This window comes from Juglans microcarpa x Juglans regia, chromosome 1D, assembly GCF_004785595.1.
Source record: "Juglans microcarpa x Juglans regia isolate MS1-56 chromosome 1D, Jm3101_v1.0, whole genome shotgun sequence".
Taxonomy (NCBI): domain Eukaryota; kingdom Viridiplantae; phylum Streptophyta; class Magnoliopsida; order Fagales; family Juglandaceae; genus Juglans; species Juglans microcarpa x Juglans regia.
This window is the reverse complement of record NC_054594.1, coordinates 46,295,711-46,322,671: the sequence shown is the minus strand read 5'-3', so window position 1 is coordinate 46,322,671 and position 26,961 is coordinate 46,295,711. Positions and strand designations below refer to the sequence as shown.

Genomic DNA, 26,961 nt, shown 5'->3' with positions numbered 1-26,961 from the left:
ACAATCTCATAAGAATCCAGCCAAACCTACGTATTGCTTTTCCCGTGTAAATCACATTCATTTATTCTAGGAAAATTTTAATGCAGTTCAAAGTCGTGCCCTCTAAAGTCCAAACACTCGGGACTTGGTTGCCCTCATATCAAAATCATAGTTGCATAATCATGAAACAGTTGAGAGCACCAGCAATGATCCATAAAAAACAGTATTTCTGGGAAAGCAGCTTTAGCAAAAGAGGTTGGTTAATCTACACAATTTAGAAAAAGATATTTCCATTCTCTACCATTTGGGATGAGCCATAAAACAGGCAAAAAACAGGTCTTTCGAAACCACCAAAAAAAATAAAAAAAAAAAGTTGAAAGTTGTTGCATTCAAACATAATGCCAAAAACGCCGTCATGACCCGGAATAACAATTGATTATAATAGGATTGGATCGAATCCATCATGCATGATAACTCAAGAAATTCGGCTCAAAAGTTGGAAAAAAAATAGACACACTATTTTATTCTAACAATATTTTATTCAACTTTAATCTCAACTCACTATCCAAACAACACTTGAATCTTATATAATAAATAGTATAAAATTCACTTGATTTATCTTTCTCATTCTAAACATTAATGGTGTTGGATTGGATAGGATGATCTCCGATCTTTTCCCCTAGTCTTTCAAAGCAATTGTCATTTCTTAAATATGAAAATTCAACAGTAGTGGACAGCAGATAATCCGTGTAATGAAAGTGAATTACTTATTTTACAAAGGGAAGGTAAGCAAAAAGGAAACTCTTGTCAACAGTATATACAGCATCTCCATGGCAACAACATAAAGTTATCTCGTGTATGCGTGTTCCATAAAAAATTTATAACCTAACAATATCCATATCCAATCATGTTTTGCAAGAAGTTCACTTTGCAGTACTCCATCATGGTAAGAGAGCACAACGATGAACTTAAGACTTCATCAACAACAGACTTAACCATCAAAGTGTGTGCAAACTTTCTGGTGTATATAATTGAACCCTCGTATTATGCTCGCATCCATAATAAAAATTAGTCACTTCCAAGTCAGCTTCAGGCTTCTTTGCACATTAAGAAGAGAAAAAATGACGGAACTCTTAATTCCTCTATAAACTGAATAACAGGCATGAGAAGTAAACTCCAAACAGAGCGGAGGCCGAACAAATTTAGGAACCATCACGGGAAACAGGGAAGGTAAGACCATCTTTTAGATGGCCCAAAGCGGTGGGGCACCACCATTTCAGCATGTTTGGTCCTAAGACCTGAACAAAAGGCATATACAGGTTACCATATTGACAGATTACAGATATAATTGAAATGTGGATATATAAGTCATGAGAAGTGAAATGTAGAACCAACACCCAGAGCACAGAAAAGGAGTGAGAGTGAGAGAGAGAGAGACCGAAGTAATGTTTCTGTAAACACTAAGGTTGAATGGATGTTGATAGCTCTGACCAGATTTACGTGCCAACCATGACGCCCGTATTCCTTCGTAATACTGGTAGAGTATGAACAATGAGATACTGACTTAATTACTACTCAAAAAACATTGCTAACATATCCAGCTTTGGAAAGTAGCAACCTTTACCTACCTCTATGGTCGTCATATTATGAATGATAAGGTAGATATGCCAAACCAAAAGAGTTCCAAGCGTTGCACTCAAGGCAATCATCACTGCTCCGCAAATAACCTAAATTATCAATAGCTTTCACAATTTTTTTAGCATTTTTTATATAAATTGAAAGCTTAATGACTAAAGCAAGGGTCAACAACTAAATAGCAGGCTCCTGAAATTCTCAACTCATAACAGCAGCCACAAGACCTGCTGAAGGATAACAGGCATCCATGAAAAATGATAAGCTGATATCCTAATCCGTGGCATTACTTCGCATCTACAGCCACCTTTGAAATTTCTTTCCTTTTCTTTTTTTGTTCCTTCTTTCAATGGTGTACGAGTTTTCTTTTGGTTTTTTTTTTGGGGGGGGGGGGGGATTTTCTAACACCAAACAACATATAACACGTCAATTGGTTAATTTATGAGCCAGATAACCCATAAAGAGGCTTCACCAGAATTCCGGACTGATTCATATATTTATGATATCACCCTGAAACATGAAACTTCACATTCAACATAACAGATGTAGATACTTAGATACTCACATAAAAAACCTTGAGGGGAGCCCTTCCGCTGAAGTCCTTTTGAAATGAAGAGATTATTACTGTAAACTAAGATTGCCAAGAGAGTTGGTTATAGCTTACGGAAACATGAATACATTAAAACAAATGAAAGGAAAAACTAGATAAAACATACCGTAGAGTAGATGCTACCTATAGTTGCATATAAGACAAGTATAAAAAAGGGCTTATAGTTCCAATAGCCAACGCAATTATTTATCCAAAGACAGTGATGATCCTGCACCAATTTCAGAAGAAAAAGAAACTTAGATCTTACATTTCATCACCTTCCTTACTGTAGTGTCATCAATCAAAAGATGGAAATATCATGTCACTTGCTAAAAATTATATAATCTAACCTACCATCCTCAAAACACACCTTCTGCAGACCCGACAATGATGAGCCCTAGGAGGCTTGTATGTTGAACACCTGTCACAGTGCCTCAGTTGCGCACCCTATCAGAAATCATGTATCCGAGCATAAGAGTCAGAATCATAATTTCCTCTTTCTCATATTCTCTTGCAACGAAATGAAACCAAGCCAACGAAGGACATCTCAAAATTCTTCCAAAAGGAAACACGACTAATTAAATCATTAATCTAAACAATTCCTATATTTTCCACATTTTTCCCATTAAAAAAACAAACTAGGATAAAAAACCTAAATTCAAATTACAATTCACATATTAAAGCACGAAAGACTCACATTTTTATGGGGTTCTTCATCTGATCGCCTACTTTCTTCAACATCAGGGACATAAGAAGCCGGAATTTGACCAGGGTCAATGAGAACACAAGCAAAGAAAGAGAAAAGGCAGAGAAAGCACAAAAGAGTGAACATCATTGCGTTCAAAGAACCAGCTGAGCTCCGCAACCCGATCCAGTCCTCGACGAAAACGAACACTGTGATGTAATAGACAAAACCCGCTAACAGAAACACCGCAGAGACTGGGATCGAGAGGAATCTTTTGAACTTCATTTGGGACTTGGGGGTAGAACCCCGGAACTGGAAGACGAGCTGGCTTCTGGACGTTCAGCGGCTTCTGAAAATTCAAGAATCGACGAAAGTGGGGTCCGTGATTTTGTGAAGTCTACTAGGTGTCCGACAATTAGACTGGGCCTTACATTGCCCAATTTTGCTCTTGTAGATGTCCCTTGGGCCCCCAAACTCCTACATAGAATGGGCTCATCGTAAGCTTGGACATGGGCTTTGATATACGAGCGGGCCATGATTTTCCACGAAAGTTTTCAACTTTGTGAGAGCATTGGTATTGAATTAGCAAAATATTTTTTTATCTTCAAATTTAACAAATATCATCTATATTTACTCCACATTGAATTAGCTAAATTGTTTTCATTCAAACTATAAGTTACAGTAAATCTATTATTCTTTTCAAATATGAAAAGAACTATAAGAAGTCTAAAAGTACTTTTTGAGATTATTATATTATAGATATGAGGTTTTTATTCATATGAGATTTTATCATCTATATACATATGAGATTATTATATTATAGATTGTGAAAATGAAAATGAATATGATTGTTGGAGGTTATTGAAGATTATAAAAATAAAATATAAATTAATTAAAAAAATATAAATAATAAAAAATAATAAAATTTTATTATTATAGAGAGTGTGATGACTAATCTAATGTAGACTTTAAATTTTGAATGATTAGTTAAAAATGAAAAAGTTATATATTAATCAAAATTTGAATAATAGTATGGTTAATCTAATGATAATGCTCTGAGGAGGTCATGAGATGAACAAGGCATCAGTCTCAAAATCCGACTTCTCACTATTTAGATAGAATGCAACTGTAATCACGTCTAGTTAGGAAAACTACCTCCAATTATCTCTTCTATAATTTTTAATTTAGAAAAACAAAATGGACGGATTAAAATGTCATCACACTGCCTATCGTCTCAAACAACACAGCAAAATCATCATGTTTGTCTTGGTCGTCTTCTTTTATAAGCTTCGCCATGCAGTACTAATCAAGATTATCCTGATCTGCACAAGCTGTCTTTCACCACATTAATTTGTGGTCTCAAACAATCACAGTACACTGTTGTTACGACCATTTATTTTGGTTTGGGGACAACCATAAATAATTATAGCATGCATGTTTTTTGGCGAGCACATTCATGATACCAACAACCCACAGTACTACGTAATTAATTTAGTGGTTTTGGAGGAAATGAGGGTAGCATGCATGCTGCATATTGAAGAAAATTGTACAAGTTAATTAATTAATGCCACCAAGTTCAAACAACCAGAGTTAGTACTGATGAAGTTCGTGCAAGCAGTTGCGCGCATCGTTATAAGAAGAGTGATCTAAAGGGAATACTGGGCCGGCCGGGGAACCAGTACGACACAATATATATATATATATATATATATATATATATATATATACACACACACACATATTATATAATGTACACATGACAGATGCATACCACATCGATCGATGAAATTTTGTTTGTACTAGAGGTTAATTTGAAAGTTGAAACCACAGATCACCACGGCCATTTACAGCAGAACTCGGATTTTAAAGATCGTAGTGATGAAGGCGTTCAGAGCTTTTCATGACTTGATCATGATCCACATTTGGGCAGACTATATATTTTCAATTTGTACGTACGTAGTCGATCGATTGCCAAATAATTCTGAATCGAATGAAATGCTATGCTGCAGACTGGCAGAATTTGGGTTGAATAACTTGAAGAATATAAATATACACGTTTTAACAGACAGGTTTGATATTAAAATAGAACATCATTTTTTCTTTTTTAGTTTATAGCTACGCAAACTCTCTCGTATATATTCGACCTAATTGAAAGATTATACGTAGTTACGAGAAATAATATTTACAGTTGTGTAATGAGTAAACGTCGCGCAATCTTTTAAAAAAAAAATAAATATGGGATTTACGTAAAAAATATATAATTTTTTAATAATAGACCTTATTATTTTTTAAAATGATTGTATAATTCTTATTATATACTTCACGACTATACACAATATTACTCCATACATTATATGCTAGCTAGTGCTATATATATAATTAATATGCTAATGATCAAGTAAAAATTTATGTGGTTGTTTTTGCTTTTTGGTGCCTATTGTGGGGCCAAATTAAATTAACTTTGGGCACACTACTATCAGTACTCATACATGAGCAGTAGCACCTCGAATTCTCAGATGTTGTCCGGTACTCCCTGGCACCTACATGTACTGATCAGTGATCAGCAGCCTATTCATCTCCGAGTCTGATGGTATATGTTCGTTCCAACCAATAATATTCCCTTTGCAAGACCTTTTTCGCCAAAAGTCTAACCCGCGTATAGCCCTGTTACGTAGCGCCCAATTGGAAGGAAAAAAACTTTATAAAAAAAAAAAAAAAAAAAAAAATTCTCCACAAAAACGGATAATAGTAATAATTTATTAAATAAAAGCTTTAAAGGCAAATTTTGAACAACACCTTTCTCAATAATATCAGTAATAAAATTATATCTATGTGGCTTTTACGGAGAAAATATCAACAGCAGAAAAATTGGACTTCAAGAAAAAATTAAAAGTGTTATAGACCGAATCGTTACTACAAATCTATTTAAATGTGAAAAATATTACTTTTAAATATTATTGAATTCTATTTGAATGTGAAAAATATTACTTTTAAATATTATTGAATTCTATTTGAGGACTAACATCATTTCAAAGATTTGAAAACAATTATTAGTGTTGTTGCACCAACATATCGTGAGGCTGCTAATCTACATAATTTGTTGAACAGTTGGTATTAAAACTGTTTACATATATGTTAATAAATAATAATTTCATCACTGCATAACTTGAAAGACAGTTTGATTCATAATTTTAGAAAAAAAACCTCATCAATTTAATCTTTTCATAAACATTTTTTTAAAAGATTAATAAAACAGAAGCACTTTTTAATTATAAACTTGTAACTAATTACATGAAAAATAGTCATAAGCAAAAGCAATATAATGCCAAATACTAAAATGTAACAAATAAATTAAATAATTACATAATATAAAAGCAAAAAGAATAACATGCCGCCCAAGATTAATGTTTATTTTTTTTTAAATTCAGTATTTTTGTTAAAAATCTTATGAACACCTAGTAATATTTATGATAATTTATTTATATGGGCCAATTTTAAAGTAGGATTTTTTTTGTACATGGGAAGCCCAAAATTGAACATCAAAAGCCCCACTACCCATCAATTTTGCAGAAGCCCACCCCTGCACCCTATGCGACGCCGTTTGTAGAAGAAACCCTACTTATTCATTCTTCGCTTCTCCTCTCTCTCTCTCTCACAAAACTCCAGTGCCGAACGAAGTTTCCCACAGAACTCTCTCCCTCTCCCCATCTCATCTGCTACCACTTCTCTCCCTCTCACTCAGTCGCTAGATGCAATTGTGGCCGCTCAAACAAAGAAGAATCGCCAGCCTCTCCATCAGTCAAGCATAGTGTCTTCTCTTGCATTTATGCTTCGTCTGTTCTTGTGACATGCCCTTTTACCACCATTGAAAAGGGCTACCAGGGCGCCGCTTGAGGAGGAGGAAGCTAGGGTTCGGGAGGAGATGCAGAAGTAGGAAGTATCGAAGGGTTGACCTAATCTGAAGATGTTCGAAGTTAAGAGATATTGGTCGTGGGCTCGTGGGCTCAGTGATGTCTATGAAAGAATAAACAGAAGTGATTGCTTGCGGGGCTTTTTTTTACATATTGTTGAGTCTTAATATAAAAGAGTCAGTCTTAGTCTTTGTAAGGGCTCAGCCCATATTATGTAGTCAAGTTAAATAGTCCATTATGCATGTTTGTCATGTGCCTGGGTACCTGGCACAGTGACCCTTTCTTTATTTTGCAAAGTTTGTTACAAACAGAAGCATAAAGCTACATTGTAGTGGGGAATCATTTCCTTATGCAAAATCAATACAACAGAATTTCATTTTTCCTCAACTCTCTCTTTTTTCTTTCTTGGAGGTGCTCACCCTCGAAGTGCGTCTACATTTCCTTTTGTTCACAGCCATGTAACAGTTCTCCACGAAGAAAAACCGCCACTCTCCACCGCTTCGAAGCACACACCAACTGAGTGATTTGGTGTACAGAAATGCAGTCGTCGTCCATGAAGAACAAATAACACTTCTCCATCTCGTTCATCTCTCTCTATATCTCTCTGTGTTTCTTAGAAAATATATTTGTGAATTGTTAGAAATCTAAAGAAATCTTTTTGGTTGCCGTCATATGCGTATGAATTGGTTTCTGAATCCTTACAAATTTGATTAGATTTGGTTTTTTTTTTTTTGTACAAATCCGAGTACAATCTTTTCTAATGGTGTGAGGAGATTTTGTTCTTTCTCTAGATCTACACGTATTGCATATTGCTTTCACATTTTATTTCCTTTAGTGTAAATGGGTAGGATTTATTTAGTAAATTTATACAAATTTGAAGGGATTTTCTTTGAATCTGCATTGGTTTCCTCCCTCTCTCTCTCTGTCTACTTCTTTGTTAGAAATTTTCTTTATGAATGGTTGCAAATTTAAGTAGATTTGTCTCGGTTCAATCATATGGGTATGAATTCGTTTATGAATCCTTAAAAATTTGAACATATTTTTATTTATTTTTAAATCCGAATGTAAATTTGTAAAAATTTGAATTATTATTTTTTAGTTGCGTTGCTTTTATCTCTGTGGGTATGATTTTTTTCCTGAAGTTGAAGAAATTTAAACACAACGTGTCGGTGTGAATTCACTGTTCATTGAACTGATTAGGGGCAAAAACGTAAAAGCACGAATAAGACAAATATAAACTGAGGGACAAGAAGGGTAAACAAACAAAATATAGGGGTAAAACTGTAAATGCACAAGTAGAATATAAAAAAAAGCAAGGATAAAAAGGGAAAACAACTAAAAAAGAATGGCAAAAATGGAAGAAAATGTGAGACAAAAAATTATTGTTCCTCTTGGATAGATGCATTTATATATAAGAAGATATATATAAAAGAAAGATAAATGATTTAGTTATAAAAAGATTTCACAAAAATAAATATACATATTGATCATCTTAACATAATACTTTAGATTGTAATTAAATTAGTTATTTTTATTGTAAAATAGATATAACGCATAATGTGAAATCATATTAACTTACGTGTTTACTTCTGTAAAATCTGATTATTGTTAACACTTATACCGGCCACCAACGACCCTGTTGGTAAAATGTTACAACGAATCTGTTAATATAACGTATCATGTAAGCTTAACGCATGATATTCTTCATAATTTCAAATTATAATAAAGGAAAATGTACGGCCACCGGCCACCCTGGACGTCTCTGTTAGTAAAATGTACGAAACGATCATTAAGAGCAGTTGTCTATACTGCCAAGATTAATTACAGCCACCATGCACCTCATGATGCTATTATTACTAGTTTCCCAGTTACCATATATATATGCATTATCATATATCGCTACTATTATGATCACCATGTCATTATCGTCGCCCTAGCTAGCTAGCATTATAAATATTAAATGATCGTGACATTATTGTAAGAAACTATACTTTGATTGTTACCCAATTAATTATTACCCCACATACTATATATATATATATATATATATATATATATATATATATCACCAGCAGTACTATTATCGATCTCGTACCAACATATAATAAACAGTACTCATACATGATCCCATGGATGGTCTTTACCATGCATGTTTCAATTTATAATTTATAGATATATGATGGTCAATTATAAATTCTTTCGCACCATGCATGCAGAATGTCAACATGCATATATGCATGCATGCATGCATGCGTGCGTGCGTGCTACCGCGCCCGCTAAGTACTCAACCCTAACCTGTTTACCTGATCATCCTCATGAGCGCGCATATATCAGATTTCTGTCCCCACATTTGTCTATTTTTTTGGTATCCCCACATGATATGTCACTACCAGGTAGTACCGGACCCATTAATTTACCTTCTCTTATTTGGAAATCCGACGACTGAATGAATCATTGTTGACAACTCATTTCTAATTTGTCCTGTGACAACTAATGCAAAAAACAGTTTGAGTTAGCCCAGTGATCATCATAAGGCCTGGAAAAAGTGTCAGGATCGAGTTAATGGAGGACTTCTTCAAATAATACCTTTACGAGGTTAATTTCCGGCTTTCCCCGAATAATTAGGAGACTCGATGATTTCTTTTTTATTATTATTTTAATTACAAGCTGTATAGCAAATTAAAATCATTTGACCTAGCTAGCTGTCACAAAAATGGAGGCATCTGGCCAGATATTTTAATAGCTAGCTGTCACTGACCTAATGGCCGAAGGCTGGCATTCTTCCATTTCCAAGCTAGCACTTCAACAGCGCGCCTGCTAACTTATAAAGAGTTTTGAAAATATTCCAGCCTTCCCAGCTTATAATCAAATCCCTAGCCGGTCGATCGAAAACATTTTGCAGATCAGAAGGACACTAGACCATCCCGCCTGCATATATGTCACATGCAAACCCTAGCCCAAGAGTTCGCCTTAACAAAATCTAAGCAATCCTAATTACTTAATTACGTACGGTCGAGTTCCCAATATCATGATCAGTTCGTCACATATGTAAAGAAACTTTGGGAAGAAACTCGCTCGCTCCTAACCACCTGAAGGTTCTGATTCCATCGATCATAGTGTTGCAGTTGATTATATACGTTAGACATCAATCAATCAATTAGATAGACCCAAGATGCATGTACGTACTTACGTACATTCTAACAGGCCAGCATATATAATAATTATGTGCGCATGCATACAAATAACTTCGTAGTAAAATTGATTTGCTATGATCTCATTGTACTCCCTCGCTATTATTGTTTTATCTCACTAAACGAACGTACTACTGGCCGGTGGACCTCCGGAGAGGAGGGATCGAATGATTCATTGCCTTTTTTCTTTTTTCTCACCTGTCAAATGACATAACAGCTTTTGTCACTAACTGCCCCACATGACATGCCTTAAGATTCTTCTTCACTTCCATGCCTTATAAAGAACTAATTTAAAATTCATTTAAGCGGTTCTCCTACTTCTACAGTACTGGTCTTGGGTTAGGGTACGGCCACTTCCAAAACATGGCGCCACCAACTAGATAACTTCAAGGAAAATCAAAGTAGTGTACATGGCTCCCGCCCCGTACCATTAAGGCTGTGTTTATTTGTAAGATTTAGCTGAATTTAATCTAATTTTAAGATGAATTTAATATCTACATACTTAATTATTAAATTACTAAACTCATATCAACTCAAAATCTCCTTACATATGATATCCACAATCTTTTTCAACTTAACTCATCTTTATACGTGAGACCCATAACATTTTTTAACTTTCCATAAAAAGTACTAAACTCATCTTAACATCTAAACACATTTTAAACTCAGTTTAAATGGACTCCACATAACTCCCTCCACTACTCAACCCACCACTATTCATAAAGAACTAAGTTCAGTTGAAACCAGCTCAACGTCCAAACACAACCTAATTCTACAAACCAATTCAAATATTGCATATCACTCTCACCAGTGCAACCTAGGATGGATTTTTATCATTTCCAAATTGGCCTTTCAGATCGTACAAAGCTTTGAAATTAAATTGAACTCAATATATATGCCTAGCTTGAGATTTCTTTTTAACATTGCCATTATAAGGTACGTACGTACTAATTCACCTTAAAAGTTGAGGTATCTAAGCTATATGATCATCTTTCAAAACAAGTCCTCAATCTGCGGGAGTGATACGATCAGGGTAAAATAAATTTATTTTTCTCTAGATTGCTTTCCAACATAACATGAGACAATATCAAGCAATCAATGTATAAGCAATATATATACTACTGATCAAGTTAAATCGGTATGATCCTCCTAATCTATTTTTCTGAGATATATACAGATAAAAACTTAAGCTAGTTGTTTGATTTGTACTATAAATCTACTCATGTGCATGTTTAATGTTCACGTGGGACAATCTGCAACATATATGTCTCAACAAGTACTAAAGCCCCATTATATTATGCTTTATTGCTGCACATCCTTAATTCATGTATATCGATCGACACAAACCTGATCAGTTCCTATGTGTAAGACTAAATAACAAGATGCATATATAATCTATCTTAAAAGCCACTGCAATTGATGTATTCAAAGATATGAAAATTAAGTGCATGTTCAAATATGAAAAGGAAGAAAACAGATGCAAACGAAAGGTTTCGTCCACCCGCTAAACATATATATATAAATATATATATATAAATATATATATATATATATATATATATATATATATATCATGGTGGGTTCAATCATCTACGTTTCTTTCTCTGTTGATTGATTCAGAAGATCAGCAATAGTACTAAAGATGGGTCGTCTGGGGTGAAACCAAATTAGGATCAGCAATAAAAGGACAACAATGTAACAGGACATGAGGAGCAGCTATATCAAGCTGGATCCGCTGAACAATTTAAAAGTTAGATATTCTAAATGATCAATAGGGAATTATGAAGGTATTACGATCCCACATTGGCTAAGTATGAGATTGTTTGGTGGTTTATAAGCCACTAGGCACCATTTCCTTGTAAGCCGATTTTCAAGGGAGAGTTTTATCTAGTGGGTTCCTAATAAATGGTATCAGAGTCATCTGACGTATGCAATCTACATTGGCATGGTTGCAATCGTGTGGCACGGGGAAGATGTCGGCATGGCAGTGTTCGTCCGAGATTAGGAAAGACTTAGCACACAGTCAAGACCGTCGTAGATGTCGACTGCGGAGCGTGGTGGTTACTAAGTATGAGATTGGTTGGTGTTTTATAAGCTCCTAAACACCCTTATCTTGTAAGCCGATTTTCAACGACGAGTTTTAACTAATGGATTCATATATATAAATATATATAAATATATAAATATATATATCTATATATATATATATATATATATATATATATATATATATAAGAGAAGGCCAACATATTTATGTTACTAATTTTCGAGTGGGGGGCGGGAGGTGTTTGAAAAATTCGACCGTATATATTCAATAAACGGTCTTTTCTTTTCTTTTGTTGAAATGTAGGATCCTTTCCTGGCTTTCCACAACCTTCATAGATTACTACCACAGAGAGAGAGAGAGAGAGGTCTGCTGAACACGAATAATTTATTAAGGATCTTTTCACGGTTCCTCCACCAAGTTTGGAAACGGCTTTCAGGTGTTGTGTGTATTTTTGTGTGTTTTGGCTCAACGAATGGCCGTTTCAAGAGTCTTAAGAAACCCAAACCTGAACTATCAATCGAAGTGCCCAGGAACATCATCGATCAGACCAAGATTCTCATTCAAGTTCCTAGAGACCCTCCAGGTGTTTTTTTTTTTTTTTTACAAGTGAAGATCGAAGCAGTGAGGACGCTCCAAGTTTCAAAACTCCAAATCCCCCACAAGGGCACAAAAGAAATAACTTGTTTATTAACGGGAGGGAAAGATTTCTCTTTTCAGGACAGTAAATACTAACAAAACCCTAAACTCGGATTTAAATTATGAATCCCTATAAAAAATATAGCACAAAAGGTAAACGTGCATATATCATATATATGCTAATTCGAAACCACAGAGGACGTCATATGAGATGGTAGTTAGTTTCCCTCACCTTTCTTAACTCTTGCACTTCAATAAATAACCCCTGTCATGAATATATAGCTCGATCCCTTGAATCCTGGAAATCATGAACAATAAAGAATGAAAAAAATACTCAAAGTCGTAAAGGAAAAATGGCACGGGAACAGAAACAAACCCCCAGCTAGCGTGTATTAACTAAAAAAATACTTTATATGATGATCAGGAAAAGAAACGTCTGAGAATTGAAAATAGTTCCCCTCGTTCTGGAAACATCAGACTCTAGATCCTTCGATAAGGTATTTTGTAGTCATTTATCCGCCGATGCAGCATCATCAAGATTCTCAACTCCAACATCTGGAAGAAATTAACTTAATCAAATTGCTTCCGCCGTGCATTAATGGCATGTGAATCTTGAGGATGCTGCGCCTGCAGACAACGACTGGGAAACTGTCTATTAATCTAGTCTGTCAATGAAAGAAACTGTGAAAGAAATAGTGGGAAAATGCTCCAAGCCTCCCCCCCTCCCTCCCCACCCAAAAAAAAGAGAGTCCAATCTTTAAGTCGAAGAAGAGAGAAAGCAGAAACAATAGTATAAGAAAATGGAAACAGCATGAAAGAAACAGGAGCAACTCCGAGGTTATATACCAGTGGGCTTCCACAAACTTTGGGCTGATGTGGCACTGAACAAATAGGTGAAGCTAGAGGTACAGAGTGGCCGAAGGAACCCTAATAGAAAAATACGGTTCCAAAAGAAAACTGCGCAGAAAGGATGAACGGAAGGTAAAGTTTTCTTAGTACTTTTTATAAATTAAATAATCCAATCCGTACGGCCGGGCAGAATAGTTGGCTGAGATACCCTCCAAAAAGGAAAGACAAAACAACTCCCATTATTTTTTCTTTTAGAAATTCATGGAGTTTTGAGCTTGGGGGTCGGATTTCCTGGGGGCATCCTGAAAACAAAACCTGCATCTAAATGACCTATCCTTGAGAAAAAAGCAAGGGAGAATGAGACGGATCAAGAAGATAAATTAGCAAAGCAGATAGAAGAGGATGGGGATCTAGAAATCCAAACGTTCAAATGAAAACTGCGTATGGGAATAGTTCTGGTGGAAGAAAAAGAAGCGGGCAGGTCGAGATCTAGTAGCGTTTCATGAGACCCAGGAACAGAGAGAGAGAGAGAGAGAGAGAGAGAGAGAGAAGAGTAGGTGAGGGAGGGTTCCATCGAGGTGATCGGTATATATACACGCACGACGTCAATTTTTGAGGGCGCTAAGAAATAAAGAAAACGACGTCATTTTGTGGGACTCTTACCGGACAGGAGGGTGCATTGAACTTATCACGTGCCATTTAGCTACAATGGGCGCAAGGCGGGTTAGGTCACTTCTGGTGGAGGGTGTGACTTCAACCGATAAATAACGAAATATTTAGTTTCAACGTGAATTGAGATGAAATAAAAGTTGAAAGTTTAATAAAATATTAATAAAATATTATTTTTTTAATATTATTTTTATTTTAAAAATTAAAAAAATTAAATTATTTATTATATTTTGTGTGAAAGTTTAGAAAAAATTGTAATGAATATATGAAATAAGTTGAGAGCTCTCTCAATCCAAACAAGACTAAATACTACTATAATGTGAGACATATAAGTATAGGATTTTAATTAGGGCTTAACGGATTTAAGTGGGAGAAGGCCATTAACCCACCGCTATGCTAATCTTCATGAGAGTTTAGGTTCCATGGGTGAGTCCTAAGGACTCTATTGTGGGATGGTTTCTCCAGACAGTCATTAAAAAAAAATTAGTGTGTAAAGGCCTAATTTATATATTATCCTTTCTATTTTTTAGTTTTATGTTATGTTTAGGTGTCAAATCCATCCCAATCTATTTCAAACCAATCATTGATGGGATCCACTACTTTTTTAACTTTCTATAAAAAGTTAAATATATATCAACATACTTCATACATTCAAACACATCTAAATGAGACTTACAAAATACTTCTATTTACAAATCAACTCAGATCATTTGAGATCGCCTCAACACCCAAACGCAACCTTAAGTCCAAACAAAAGCTTTAGGATTGATGTCCTCATATGGAATTAGTAATTAGAAATTGTGATATTATTCATAAAAGATTTTATATTGTTTGGGGAAAAAAATGGAGCATATTTTTCGGCCAACAACTAACGGCATGCAGCCTTAATTGATGCTTTTGGTCCCATTTAAGGGCATCTTATTATAAGTGGTAAATCTGAAGCATTTGATGAGATCATAGATTTTTTTTTGGACATAGATAGAAATATATCTATGATTTGGGGGCATAAGAATTAGTTGGTTTTATTTATATATATTGATTTTCGTTTGTCAAGTGTGTCGACAACAGCTAGCTATCTCCAATATTATTATGAGAAATGATCGAAGGATGACATTGGTATATATATTACATATATGGCAAAATTTATTGAGAATTAATCATGTACTCCTTCGATCGTGAATCGCGATCCAACTGATCTTTGAACCTTGTCGATCGGCCGTCTAGACTCTAAAGGGAAATTCTTAATTTGAGCCTTAATCAGTGCATGTTACACCGGAGGGATATATGATCTACTAATTAGTTTTTTTGGCCCAATATTATAATATTGTGATTTATGAGGGTTTGTTATAAATTAGAACATTGCTATTGTATTCTATACACGATGAGTTTGAGGCCGGGTACTGCAAATTTAACATTTTCATGAACTAGGAATTATATATGTAATCTTAACCAAAACCATATTTTATAGGTATCAAAGTCCTATCTATTATCTATATATCCCATGCATATTAATCAGCTGCTTCTTCATGCATGGCTTTTTGTCAAGGCCTGAAGTTTGCCTCCCATCCCAACCAGTAAATTACAATTGCATGCAGTTCACTTGCGAACTATTTTCAAACTTCTACTTCTACCGACGTGATATGGTTTAATTTATATAAAAAAAAAAATGAGTTAATTTTAAATCTATTTTACAAATCAAATCATCATGTTATATGATCAACACAAAGTACACCAACTTACAATTAAAAAACCCTATATCTTAGGTTCCGTATGGATACGCATTTGGTCTCATCTTAACATCTAGACACTATTCAAACGCAAGCATTTTTCAATTTCTCTTTCCTACTTTTTTATTTAATCATTATAATTTTTTCAAACTTCTATATAAAATACAAATTAACAATATTTTAATTTTATAATTATTTTATTCAATTTTTTATCTCTCATTTTTCAAAATACAATAAAAATCTTAACTCAAATTATTTCACAAACCATCTCACAACTAATCGTAGATTTCTCATCTAATTATGATCCAAACAAGGCCTAATTTTCAAATTATTCAATTTCTAGGTAGGTCAAAGCATTAATTAAAATGAGAGAGGAAAATATAAAATTAATGTTAGATACACTTATGAGTTATGCAAGCTCCACACACTTTTTTTAAAAAAAGAGTTAGATTCATTATTAAAAATTTATTTATTTTCATATGAATATCATAATTATTCATTTTTTTCAAAATTAATGAGTGAGTAGCGCTTGAATACTTTATAACTGCAAATATGATTTCTAAAAATAGAATGGGGGTTCTATTTTAACAATCGATTTCTCTATAATAGGTATAAATGTTTGAGATTTTAGGTTCACGAATGAGCAACAGATTGGACAGACGATAGATGCAGGGTGATCATGTCACTTCTTGTGGGTAATTCATGAACTCCCATAATCACATGAGCGAACCCCCTCTCCCAAAAAACCTAATAGAAAAAGTTTACGGTTCTGAATTAAACTCAGATTGAATAATGCTATATATATACACTAGCAATTACTATGTTTTCAGCGCACCGGCCACGATTTCCTGCTTTAATTCAGATCGTTTAACCTAGCTTGCTAGCTATTCGGTGACGAAGATCACATGCATGATATATTTAATTTCTCATTCAGTTCAAACATGCACTCGGGCCCATGGTTGAATGATTAATCATGTTAATTTCAAAATCTTGATCACCTCATCATCATGGGCTAAATAAAGTAAAAAAAAGAAAAAATTAGTAAGATCCCGGCCAGTCCAATTGATCAAAATTGTACTATTATTAATACTAGTCATGAATTTGAAGTACAATACTTAAAAATAGCAAAATAAAAAACATAACTTAGGTACTTATGATTACCTTGAATAACCGATGTACGTACCCACTTTGATTTCCAAAAAAACCCATATTTTAGCATTTTCATATTCTCGATCTCTTATATATATATATATATATATATATATATAGCGAAGAAAAACTTCACAAACTAGTTTACTCCAGCAATGAGGGAGGATTGATGAGTACGCGGTTTATATAATATGCAGTGTGTCGAATTAAGTAATTACCATGCATGAGCATTACACGACTTATGAATGACCTTTAACTTTTAAAATTTAATAATACTTTTGAATTTATTATATATAAAACTAAGGAAAAGGGCATGAGTAGTTGAGAGAACCAAAGAGACTTATTTGTGGACAATTTCTTAAATATTTCACAGATGATCTCAGCCCCTTATGGAAATTTTTTATGGTATTTTCCATGATCGTCGGCTAGCTGCTAATTAATGTCACTCTGGTTTTGAAACTTTCTCATTGGTTCTGAACAGCAATTTGCTGTCAGTGTCAAGACTTAAAAAAGCAGTGACAGGTTGCATGCCTTCAAAATCCTGCCTTTTTTTTTTTTTTTTTGTTCTGTTTTATATTTTTGGTCCCTTAGTGTCGATCGGGTTGTGACGTAACTGTTGTTAAATATTTTGTTAAATATTTTTAGATTATTTTTTTTTATCATTAACCTCGTTATTATTCACTGATCATTATATAAGATTCATCGTATATATGGAAGTTAGGGTTAAATGCTTGGAATCGGTAGCTTCTTGTGTGTGCTCATTAATTTGTCGTTTTGTTTATATGTTAAAGACAGATGAACTAGGCGTCATTCATGCATCATGTTCTTAAGAGGTGCATGCATGCCAGTACTGAATATGATAGATTCCTTGCGTAAAGTAATTGACCTGAAGAAATGGAATGCTATGATCCGTATGATCTAATCACTACAAGAAACAAGGTCTTTTCCGGCGCTTAAATTCGCCGCAAATAACCACCGAAATCGTTGCAAATAATTATTCGCAGTGATTTATGTTGCGCCGGCATTTCGTTGCAAATGTAGAGCCTTTTAAAATAATAGCCAGCGAAACACAAAAATGGTCGCCAAAAATTTTTATTTGCAGCGATTTATTTCGCTGCTAATATTATTAATGACGCCGCAAATAACGTTGGGATTTCGGTCACGTATCGCTGCGAAAAATTATTTGCAGCACATTTGTTTGGCTGTAAATGATCTTTAGCGGCGAGTTTAAGGCGCCGCAAAAAAATCCTAGTTTTAGCGTCCAAGTATATTCGCCGCAGATAAGTATTAACAACTGAGGCATCTTTTTAGCGGCGACAATAAATCGCCGCAAATAATCTTTCGGCGCTTTAGCGTCTATATATATTCGCCGCAAATACACAAAACATAAATCTAAATTTTTTCTCGGCGAACATAAAATCGCCGCAAATAATCTTTTGAAACTGGTGTAACATTACACGTACAGAATGCACAATTTTTTTTTTGGGTACCTAATTTCCTGCTCCAACTCATTTATAATATTACCAAATTGTACATTAATCCATAATAGCATATATTAATATATGAAAATTCAAGTTTTCATCCAATACATGATCAGTACATCAGACCCTTTAAGCTGGTTACTATAAACTGGCATATCATGGTGCAATATTAATGGAAGGCAATAAAGTCTTACAAATGGGAGCAGCTAATGTCTCTTACAAGCTTTAAAGTACATATCAAACATCCACAATCTAGGTGATACAAGTATAAACAAATAATGGTGGGTGGAGTTCATCCGCAACTTCGCACATCGATGGTTGATGATTTGCGATGACTTGGTGATTGAGCGGCAAAGATCAATCCAGCTGTCTGGAACAGGGTTATCAAGTATTCCATCTACTGCCTTCTACATGAGCTGCACAAAAGAAGGCACGCAAGTCTGAAATGAAGCCTTTAATATGATAACAAATGGTGTATGTGAACAAATAAAGGCAGAATTAATAGCACTAATGCCAATTGAAGTACATACACTGCCTTCTACATGTTATAATTTTTTTGGGCATAAAACTCACACGAACAAATAGCAGAAATTATCTAAAACCTTTTTTTAGCTAGCTAGCTACCTAATAGTAATATATATTGTTAATCTAATTAGAAAATGTATTAAAATGGAAGTATATATAGGTATTCAAGATGATTATGATCTGTATTAGATCATGTGGTACATTATATTTGCATATACCACATGCATGCTAAGGAAGATGATTTCAGACTTGCATACAATTGTTCATGAAAACTGCATTATTATTATTTTTAATTTTTTTTAGCATCTTCCTCAATCAAGCCTTTCGAAGGATGCATACTACATATATTACTGCCCTTGCATTGCATGACCGGCCTAGGAAAGGTCATGCACTTGCATTGCATCACACTTGCATTGCATTGCATTGCATCAGTCTCACTTTTTAATGTTGCATTATCACCTTTTTTTGTTTATGTAATTGGGGGTGGCTAAGGTATATGTGTGATTAAGTATCTCAAAAAAAGTGATGAAACCACAATAAATGCCATTATTGTTGCAACCATAAACTACATTATTAGGAAAAAGAAATAATAATTTAACAGTTAAGAAAGTTAATAATGCATATATAAACTAGTTAATTAGTAACCTATTACACCTATATATCAATATTCAAATTGTATATAGATAATATGAGATATCCCAGCTCATTCCCTACATGAAGAGAACCTGTGTTAGTATTATTCTGTCTTAAATATATGCTAAATCCAGTACTAGGCCAGGCATGCATAATGCAGACACACACCTCAGCAAACCCAACATGCAAATTAAACTTTGGGGGACTATATATATAAATATATATATATATATATAGTATATACTACTGTGCGCGCTCCGTATGATCTAATCATGTGTGCGCTCCGTATGATCTAATTGACCAGTAGTACTGTTATTTGGGCGAGCGGCGGGGTGAGCAAATCTATAAGAATATCTACGAGTAAGATCAAACAATAGTAAGTAGTAGTCGTGGCTCGATCGTCATTAATATGTAAATGGGATCAGCCTAATCCAAATTAGAGTAGGCATGCAATTCAAGGGATGATTGAGAGGAGAAATGAAGACCGTGAAATAAGGTTCATGTCTTGACATATATAGTGCAAGATACAAAAAACAGCAGCTAGCTAGCATAGTGAGTAAAGTGAGGGGCCTCATGATCAACTGGCTAATCAAGTGAATGACATTAATGATATCCGGTCACTCATGAAGTAGCTAATCAAGCGAGGGGCGTTCATAAACTGACTAATTACCAAAAGAAGCTAATTTAAAAGTCAATTAATTTCTATGAACTAAAATCGTTGAGGGCGGGTAATTTATCATATACTTTACGATCCATTTAGAAAAATGCTCAGTAATGTAAAACCTCGTAACTATAAGAAAATTACTTATTTGTAATCAATTATTTTATACAAAGATGACTATTACCTATTAAAATGAGTATATTTTCGTCACAAATAGTCATTCTTATCGTAAATAATCCATCACAAATACTCATTTTTCTTGTAATGGCGCATCAATCAATAATTATTAGAGCAATCTTCGCATTTGCTCATGTGATACATTACAAGTATTGCTCAGCAGCTTCCTTCTCTGAGCAAGGTTTAAAAAGAAGATTGCTAGGAACAATCACGCAATCTTCTTTTACACCATGAAAAAGAGACGTTATATTTACATCTTAAAAAATGTGTGGAGTAGATGATCGATAGTTATTGCAAATAAATATATCCAAATACATGTTTAATTAAGGAGATGTTATATTTACATCATGATCGATCATCAAATTATCATTATGTTTTTAATTTAGTTGGTAGATTAAATTATCCAATATTATAATTTGAGAAAAGATATTTGCAATCGTGAATTGTGTAACCGCCGCGTAATCGCTTTGAAAATAAATAAATAAAACATGGAACGTCCCACATGAAAAAAATTAATTTTTTAATAGTAGACCCCACTTTTTTTCAAAACGATTACGCGACGTTTATATGTAGAATTACGGTTATATATAGAATTACTGTTATAATTTACACTCGAGTTAAGATTTGACTCGTTAAAACTTATTAAACTATGGAGAATCATGCACACAGACTGTTTGACAAAAGCCCCAAAGGAAACCTCAATATTGTATGCGTCTGTTATCTCATTTGATTCTGAGTGTATTTACAAACAATATATATATAGACAAATATTTCCTCAACTTATCCTATGGATTTAAGACACCTATCCCTTTACAAGAATATTCTTTGTTGCTCAGTATTCTGTGCTCATCCGTAACTGCCTTGGTGGTCCTGCTGCAGTGCTCCTTGTTGTCCTTGCTCTGTTCTGCTATGGTCCAAGCTTGAGTAGTGGAGTGTCGTGCTTGTGTAGTGAAGTGCTGCTGTGAGTGATCAATTTCCTCAACAACCCCCCGCGCTTCAAGTGGCACTGGCTGAAGAGTGAGGCTTGAACGCAGAAATTGAAAACGTGCAGTAGACAAAGGCTTGGTTAAAATATATGCTAGCTGATCTTTGCTAGACAGAAATGAGACTGTAAGGCTCTTGGCTGCAACTCTATCCCTTACAAAGTGATAATCTAATTCTACATGTTTAGTACGAGTATGTAGAATTGGATTTACAGTTAAATAAGTTGCTCCCAAATTGTCACACCACAGTTTTGGTGGATCTTTCAAAAAAATTCCTAGTTTCCGTAGAAGTGATTGAATCCATAATACTTCACAAGTGGTATTAGTAACAGCTTTATATTCAACCTCAGTCGAAGAACGAGCAATAGTAGACTGCTTTTTTGGAACCCCAAGACACCAAATTAGAACCAAGAAACGCACAAAATCCTCCAGTGAATTTTCTATCATCTGAGCATCCTGCCCAATCAGCATCAAAGAAGGCAGAGATATTGCAAGGAGAATTTTTAGATAAAAATAAACCAAGATGAGAAGTGAGCCTAAGATACCGAAGTATCCTTTTGACGGCTTGCCAATGTGAATTTGTTGGATTATGCATGTATTGATAAACTTTATTGACAGCAAAGGATATGTCCGGACGAGTAAAAGATAAATATTGAAGACTTCCTACTACACTCCTATAAGTGAGAGGATCTTTAAATGAGGAACTATCAAAGGCTGAAAGTTTAGTGGTGACAAACATTGGAGTTGAAACGGGTTTTGCATTTTGCATATTTGTTCTTTGTAACAGATCCAAGATATATTTAGATTGACTAAGAAAAAGACCTTGATTGTTTTGACAGATTTCAATACCTAGGAAGTAATGTAATTTACCAAGGTGTTTGACAGGAAAAGAAGTACCAAGAGCAGAAATGAATTCTGAAATTAAGTTGGAATCTGAACCTGTAACAATGATGTCATCCACATAAATAAGAACAAACATGACATGAGAATTATTTCTATACACAAACAATGATGTATCAGATTTTGACTCTTGGAAACCCAAAGAAAACAATTTGTTGCTGAGTTTTGAGAACCAAGCTCTAGGAGCCTATTTAAGACCATAAATGGCCTTTCTCAGCTTACACACATATGAGGGATATTCAGGATGCACAAACCCAGTGGGTTGTTGCATATATACAGCTTCTTCGAGATCACCATGTAGAAAGGCGTTTTGTATGTCCAATTGTTGCAAAGACCAATTTGATGAAACAACCAATGAAAAAATGATACGAATTGTAGTGGGTTTAACCACGGGAGAGAAGGTCTCGGCATAGTCAACCCCAGGTTGTTGATGAAAACCCTTGGCTACTAGACGAGCCTTTCTCCTTTCTAGAGTTCCATCAGCCTTCCTCTTTGTTTTGAGTATCCATTTAGGACCCAAGACATTGTAGGAGGCAGATGGAGGAACCAAGTCCCACGTATGGTTATATAATAATGCATGAAATTCAGTTTGCATAGCCAAACGCCACTCAAGAAATTTTATGGCTTCGGTGTAAGATGTGGGTTCCTCAAGAACAGATGCTTGTGTAGAGGTGGTGAGAGACATAGATTGATTTCTAGGAGGCCACGGCACCATGCCATCCATACGAAGGAGAGACTTACGAATGTCTACCTTGCTCCGAGTGATCATGGGATGCTGTGAGTGAGAAAGAGGCTCAATGATGACTGGAGGCTCAGTTGAGGCGTCGAGAATTGCAGAAGCAGTGGGCGGTGCCGAATCGCAAGATTCATGAGGTGAGGGAGAAGGTTCGTGTGCCCTAGACAATAGAGGAGAATGAGAAGGGCTCAGGTTAAATGAGGTTATTGGGCTGGAGTGAGATGGGCCATGATCTGTTGTGTGTAAATCATATTGAGTAGTGTGTATGGGTTGGACAACCGAAGGTAGATTAGTTGGGTTCGTTGGACTAACGGAAGGAACAAATGACATAGCTGGGAGATGAAATGTTGGGGAGTCCGTAGCCTTCATGGAGCCCGAACTTGACTGATTTGCAAAAGGGAAATGGCTTTCATTGAATAAAACATCCCTAGAAATATAGGTCTGGCCAGTGAATGGATCATGACAGAAATAGCCCTTGTGATCAGGACTATAACCCATAAAGACACACAGTTTGGATCGAAGATCCATTTTGTGTTTATTAAATGGTCGTAAGTTGGGCCAACATGCGGACCCAAAGACACGAAAAAATTTATAATCCGGAATTTTATTAAATAAGACTTGATACGGTGACTTGTTTTGTAAAAATGGAGTAGGCATCCGATTAATTAAATAAACCGAGGTTTGGAAAGCCTCGGACCAATATTTAAAAGGCATTGAAACTTGCGCTAAAAGAGAAAGTCTCATTTCAACTATGTGCCTATGACGTCGCTCAATTGTCTCATTCTGGGCATGAGAGTAGAGGCAAGTGAGGCGATGTATAATTCCATGATTATAAAGAATTTTTTTAAGAGGTCTAAATTCACCTCCAAAATCAGATTGAACAGCTTTGATTGTAGTTGAAAAATAATTGTTAACAAATTGCATAAAAGCAAGAAAAATAGCTGACACATCCGATTTGGACTGAATGGGGAACAACCACATATATTTGGTATTGTCATCTATGATAGCAAAATAAAACTTACAACCATTTGAGGATAACATTGGGGCCAGACCCCATACATCTAGAAACATTAAATCAAAAGGTTGCTTTGACTTTGAAAAAGACAAAGGGTGAGGAAGAGAGTGAGACTTGGATTGGAAGCATACCGAGCATGGCTGCATTTTTTTGTTGGAATTGACAGGAAGTTGAAAACGCCTAAGTGTGAGATTGGTGATGCGAGAAGAAGGATGACCAAGACGAGTATGCCAATGATCAATGGATGTGTGCTCACCAATATTTGCTTGAAAAGGAATGGAAGAAGACATGGTGTCTGCATCAAGGACATACAAGCCATCTTTAACGATGCCCCGAAGTAGAACCACCTTGGTGTGAGAATCCTTCACAAGAAAAGAAGTTGAATGAAATTCAAAATATACATTGTTATCTTCACAAAACTGTCGTATGAAAAATAAATTTTTAGTAAGAGAGGGAACATGTAAATGTTGAGAGAGTAAGAAGTTGCCAGAACTAGTATGAAGGTTGGCGGATCCAATGTGCTGAATGGGCATGGTAGAGCCATCACCAATGCTAACTTGATCGGAGCCCTGATATGATATAGAATCCATATTCAGATTTGTGAGATCTGGTGTAAAATGTGATGTAGCAGCAGTGTCTGAAACCATGAATGAATATGAGCAGATGGTGGGGTAGTTGTGGTTATATTTGCTGAGAAGGAGGGGGGAGCTGCTTGATAGCTATGATCAAAACGAAAATAGCAGCTGAGAGCTGAGTGTCCTAGTTTGTGACAGACTTGGCACAAGGGACCACGTCCTTGAGAAAAGGATGAAAAACCACGACCATGACCACGTCTCCCACGAAAATTATGACCTCCCCTCCCACGATGTGAAGGAGAATTAGTAGATGAAGATGGAGCAGAGGATTTAGTAGTGGTAACATGAGCTGTGAGATGATTTGCACTGAGAAGAGTAGTTGTTTGGTGAGCTAAACGTGACTCATGATTAAGGAGGTAGCTGTATATCTGATGAGGAGAAAGAGGATCAGCTCGTGTGGTCAGAGATGTCACTAGAGAGTCATAATCAGTGCCAAGTCTAGCAAGTAAATACACTGAGAACTCAGAATCTGAAAGGGGCTGACCAGCAGCGCCCATGGAGGCTGCTAATGTTTTTGCTTTGTGAAAATAGGAGGAGATAGAGTCCGAACCTTTTTTTAACATTGCAAGATGATATTGTGTTTGCATAATATGAGCACTAGACTGTGCTGCAAACAGACTATGAAGGAGAGACCAGACTTCACGAGAAGTGGAGCAATCCAAAACCTGAGCTAGAACTTGCTCAGTCAGAGAAGAGTTTAACGCAGAGAGTATGATCTGGTCAGTCAACACCCATTTGACATATTCTGCATTTTCAACTCCATTAACAACAGAGGGAGGCATATTACACGGGCCTTCCACATGATGAAAGAGTTGATAACCTTTAAGGAAATGCACCATTTGAGCCTTCCACGAGAGGTAATTATCTATAGACAATTTTATGTTGATAAATTGGTTTGCTGAGTTAAGAATATTGGGATTAATGGTGGTGGGTTGCGTGGTGGTGGAAGAGACATTAGAAGAGTCGGAATTAGCCATAGAGAATATGGGTGAGTGATTAACTATTTTCATATACCATAGAAACGTGAGAAGAAAACAAAAGAGGAAGACGAAGACGTGAGTCAAGTGGCTCTGATTACCATATTAAACTATGGAGAATCATGCACACAGACTGTTTGACAAAAGCCCCAAAGGAAACCTCAATATTGTATGCGTATGTTTTCTCATTTGATTATGAGTGTATTTACAAACAATATACATAGACAAATATTTCCTCAATCTATCCTATGGATTTAAGACACCTGTCCCTTTACAAGAATATTCTTTGTTGTTCAGTATTTTGTGCTCATCCGTAACTGCCTTGGTGGTCCTGCTGGGGTGCTCCTTACTGTCCTTGCTCTGTTCTGCTGTGGTCCAAGCTTGAGTAGTGGAGTATCGTGCTTGAGTAGTAAAGTGCTGTTGTGAGTGATCAATTTCCTCAACAAAACTATACCACCACTTGTCTAATTGCTTATGATCTCTTAATCAAACGTATTATAAATTATCCAATATTTTTTTATGTTTAAAAAAAAAAAGGGTGATAATTCATGAAATATTAAAAAATATAATAGTAGGAGAATCTTACTTTTCTTTCAACTCCTTTAACTAATCTTCAACAGAACCAAATTTGGCATTTAATTTTTGAAAGCTTTTGTCGTTCGAAGAAAAAGGGAAGATTCGAAAGAGAAAGTGATCACATCGAGAGATGGTAACGTCAATGCTACGTCCATGCAAGGATGGCTCACTTTGTTTCATACCATTCTCAGTCTATTGGGCCCTAAAACCATATCTCTACTCCCAAATTTGCCATCCTTTTCTAAGATGAGTAACTGCGACTAATTATCCAGTATCTCTCTATGCCCATTATTTTTCAAGTTTGTGGAAATTATGTATATGGACAGTCCATATATATATATATATATATACACATAATTAAATTATAAATTTCAATCCAAAAAATTAAATTATAAATTTTTTTATAAATTGTTATAAATGTTTTGTAAATAAATAATTATTTGGCTGTAATATTGTAAACAATTTTTTTTTTCTAATTACTTTTTTTTAACAAAAAAAAAAGGATGTTTAATCTTTACTTAAATACTATTGGTTTATTATTAACGTTGGAAATACTACATACTACACTCACATCTTATTTTTACTCTATTAAATTTTC

At 35.1% G+C, this 26,961-nt stretch overlaps 1 protein-coding gene and 1 long non-coding RNA gene across 3 annotated transcripts; both read right to left on the bottom strand.

Annotated features, from left to right (window-relative positions):
• Window positions 1–732: 732 nt before the first annotated feature.
• On the bottom strand, window positions 733–3,274 carry LOC121263819 (probable protein S-acyltransferase 15). Of its 2 annotated transcripts, XM_041166911.1 has the most exons (7): window positions 2,898–3,272; window positions 2,555–2,647; window positions 2,328–2,429; window positions 2,177–2,242; window positions 1,608–1,706; window positions 1,418–1,513; window positions 733–1,277 (listed from the first exon to the last, which is right to left on the bottom strand). In XM_041166911.1, exons 1-7 carry the CDS (start codon window positions 3,168–3,170, stop codon window positions 1,182–1,184), a joined length of 825 nt encoding a protein of 274 aa, XP_041022845.1. In that variant the 5' UTR covers window positions 3,171–3,272; the 3' UTR covers window positions 733–1,181. The 2 variants fall into 2 exon arrangements, with proteins under 2 accessions (XP_041022845.1, XP_041022838.1); XM_041166904.1 differs by having other exon boundaries at window positions 733–1,513; window positions 2,898–3,274.
• Window positions 3,275–9,786: 6,512 nt separating this feature from the next.
• On the bottom strand, window positions 9,787–14,081 carry LOC121263814. The gene is made up of 3 exons (XR_005940351.1): window positions 13,517–14,081; window positions 12,903–13,310; window positions 9,787–9,894 (listed from the first exon to the last, which is right to left on the bottom strand). It is a non-coding gene; the product is annotated as an uncharacterized LOC121263814 (long non-coding RNA).
• Window positions 14,082–26,961: the final 12,880 nt, after the last annotated feature.

Bases quoted from the DNA above. Each gene is read 5' to 3' on its own strand.
- LOC121263819 (XM_041166904.1), bottom strand. From the start codon at position 3,170: ATGAAGTTCAAAAGATTCCTCTCGATCCCAGTCTCTGCGGTGTTTCTG. The intron at 2,430-2,554 runs GTAGGTTAGATT...AAATTGGTGCAG, and splicing joins GAAGGTGTGTTTTGAGGATG to GATCATCACTGTCTTTGGAT. The intron at 1,707-2,176 runs GTGAGTATCTAA...TTGATAATTTAG, and splicing joins CTCCCCTCAAGGTTTTTTAT to GTTATTTGCGGAGCAGTGAT.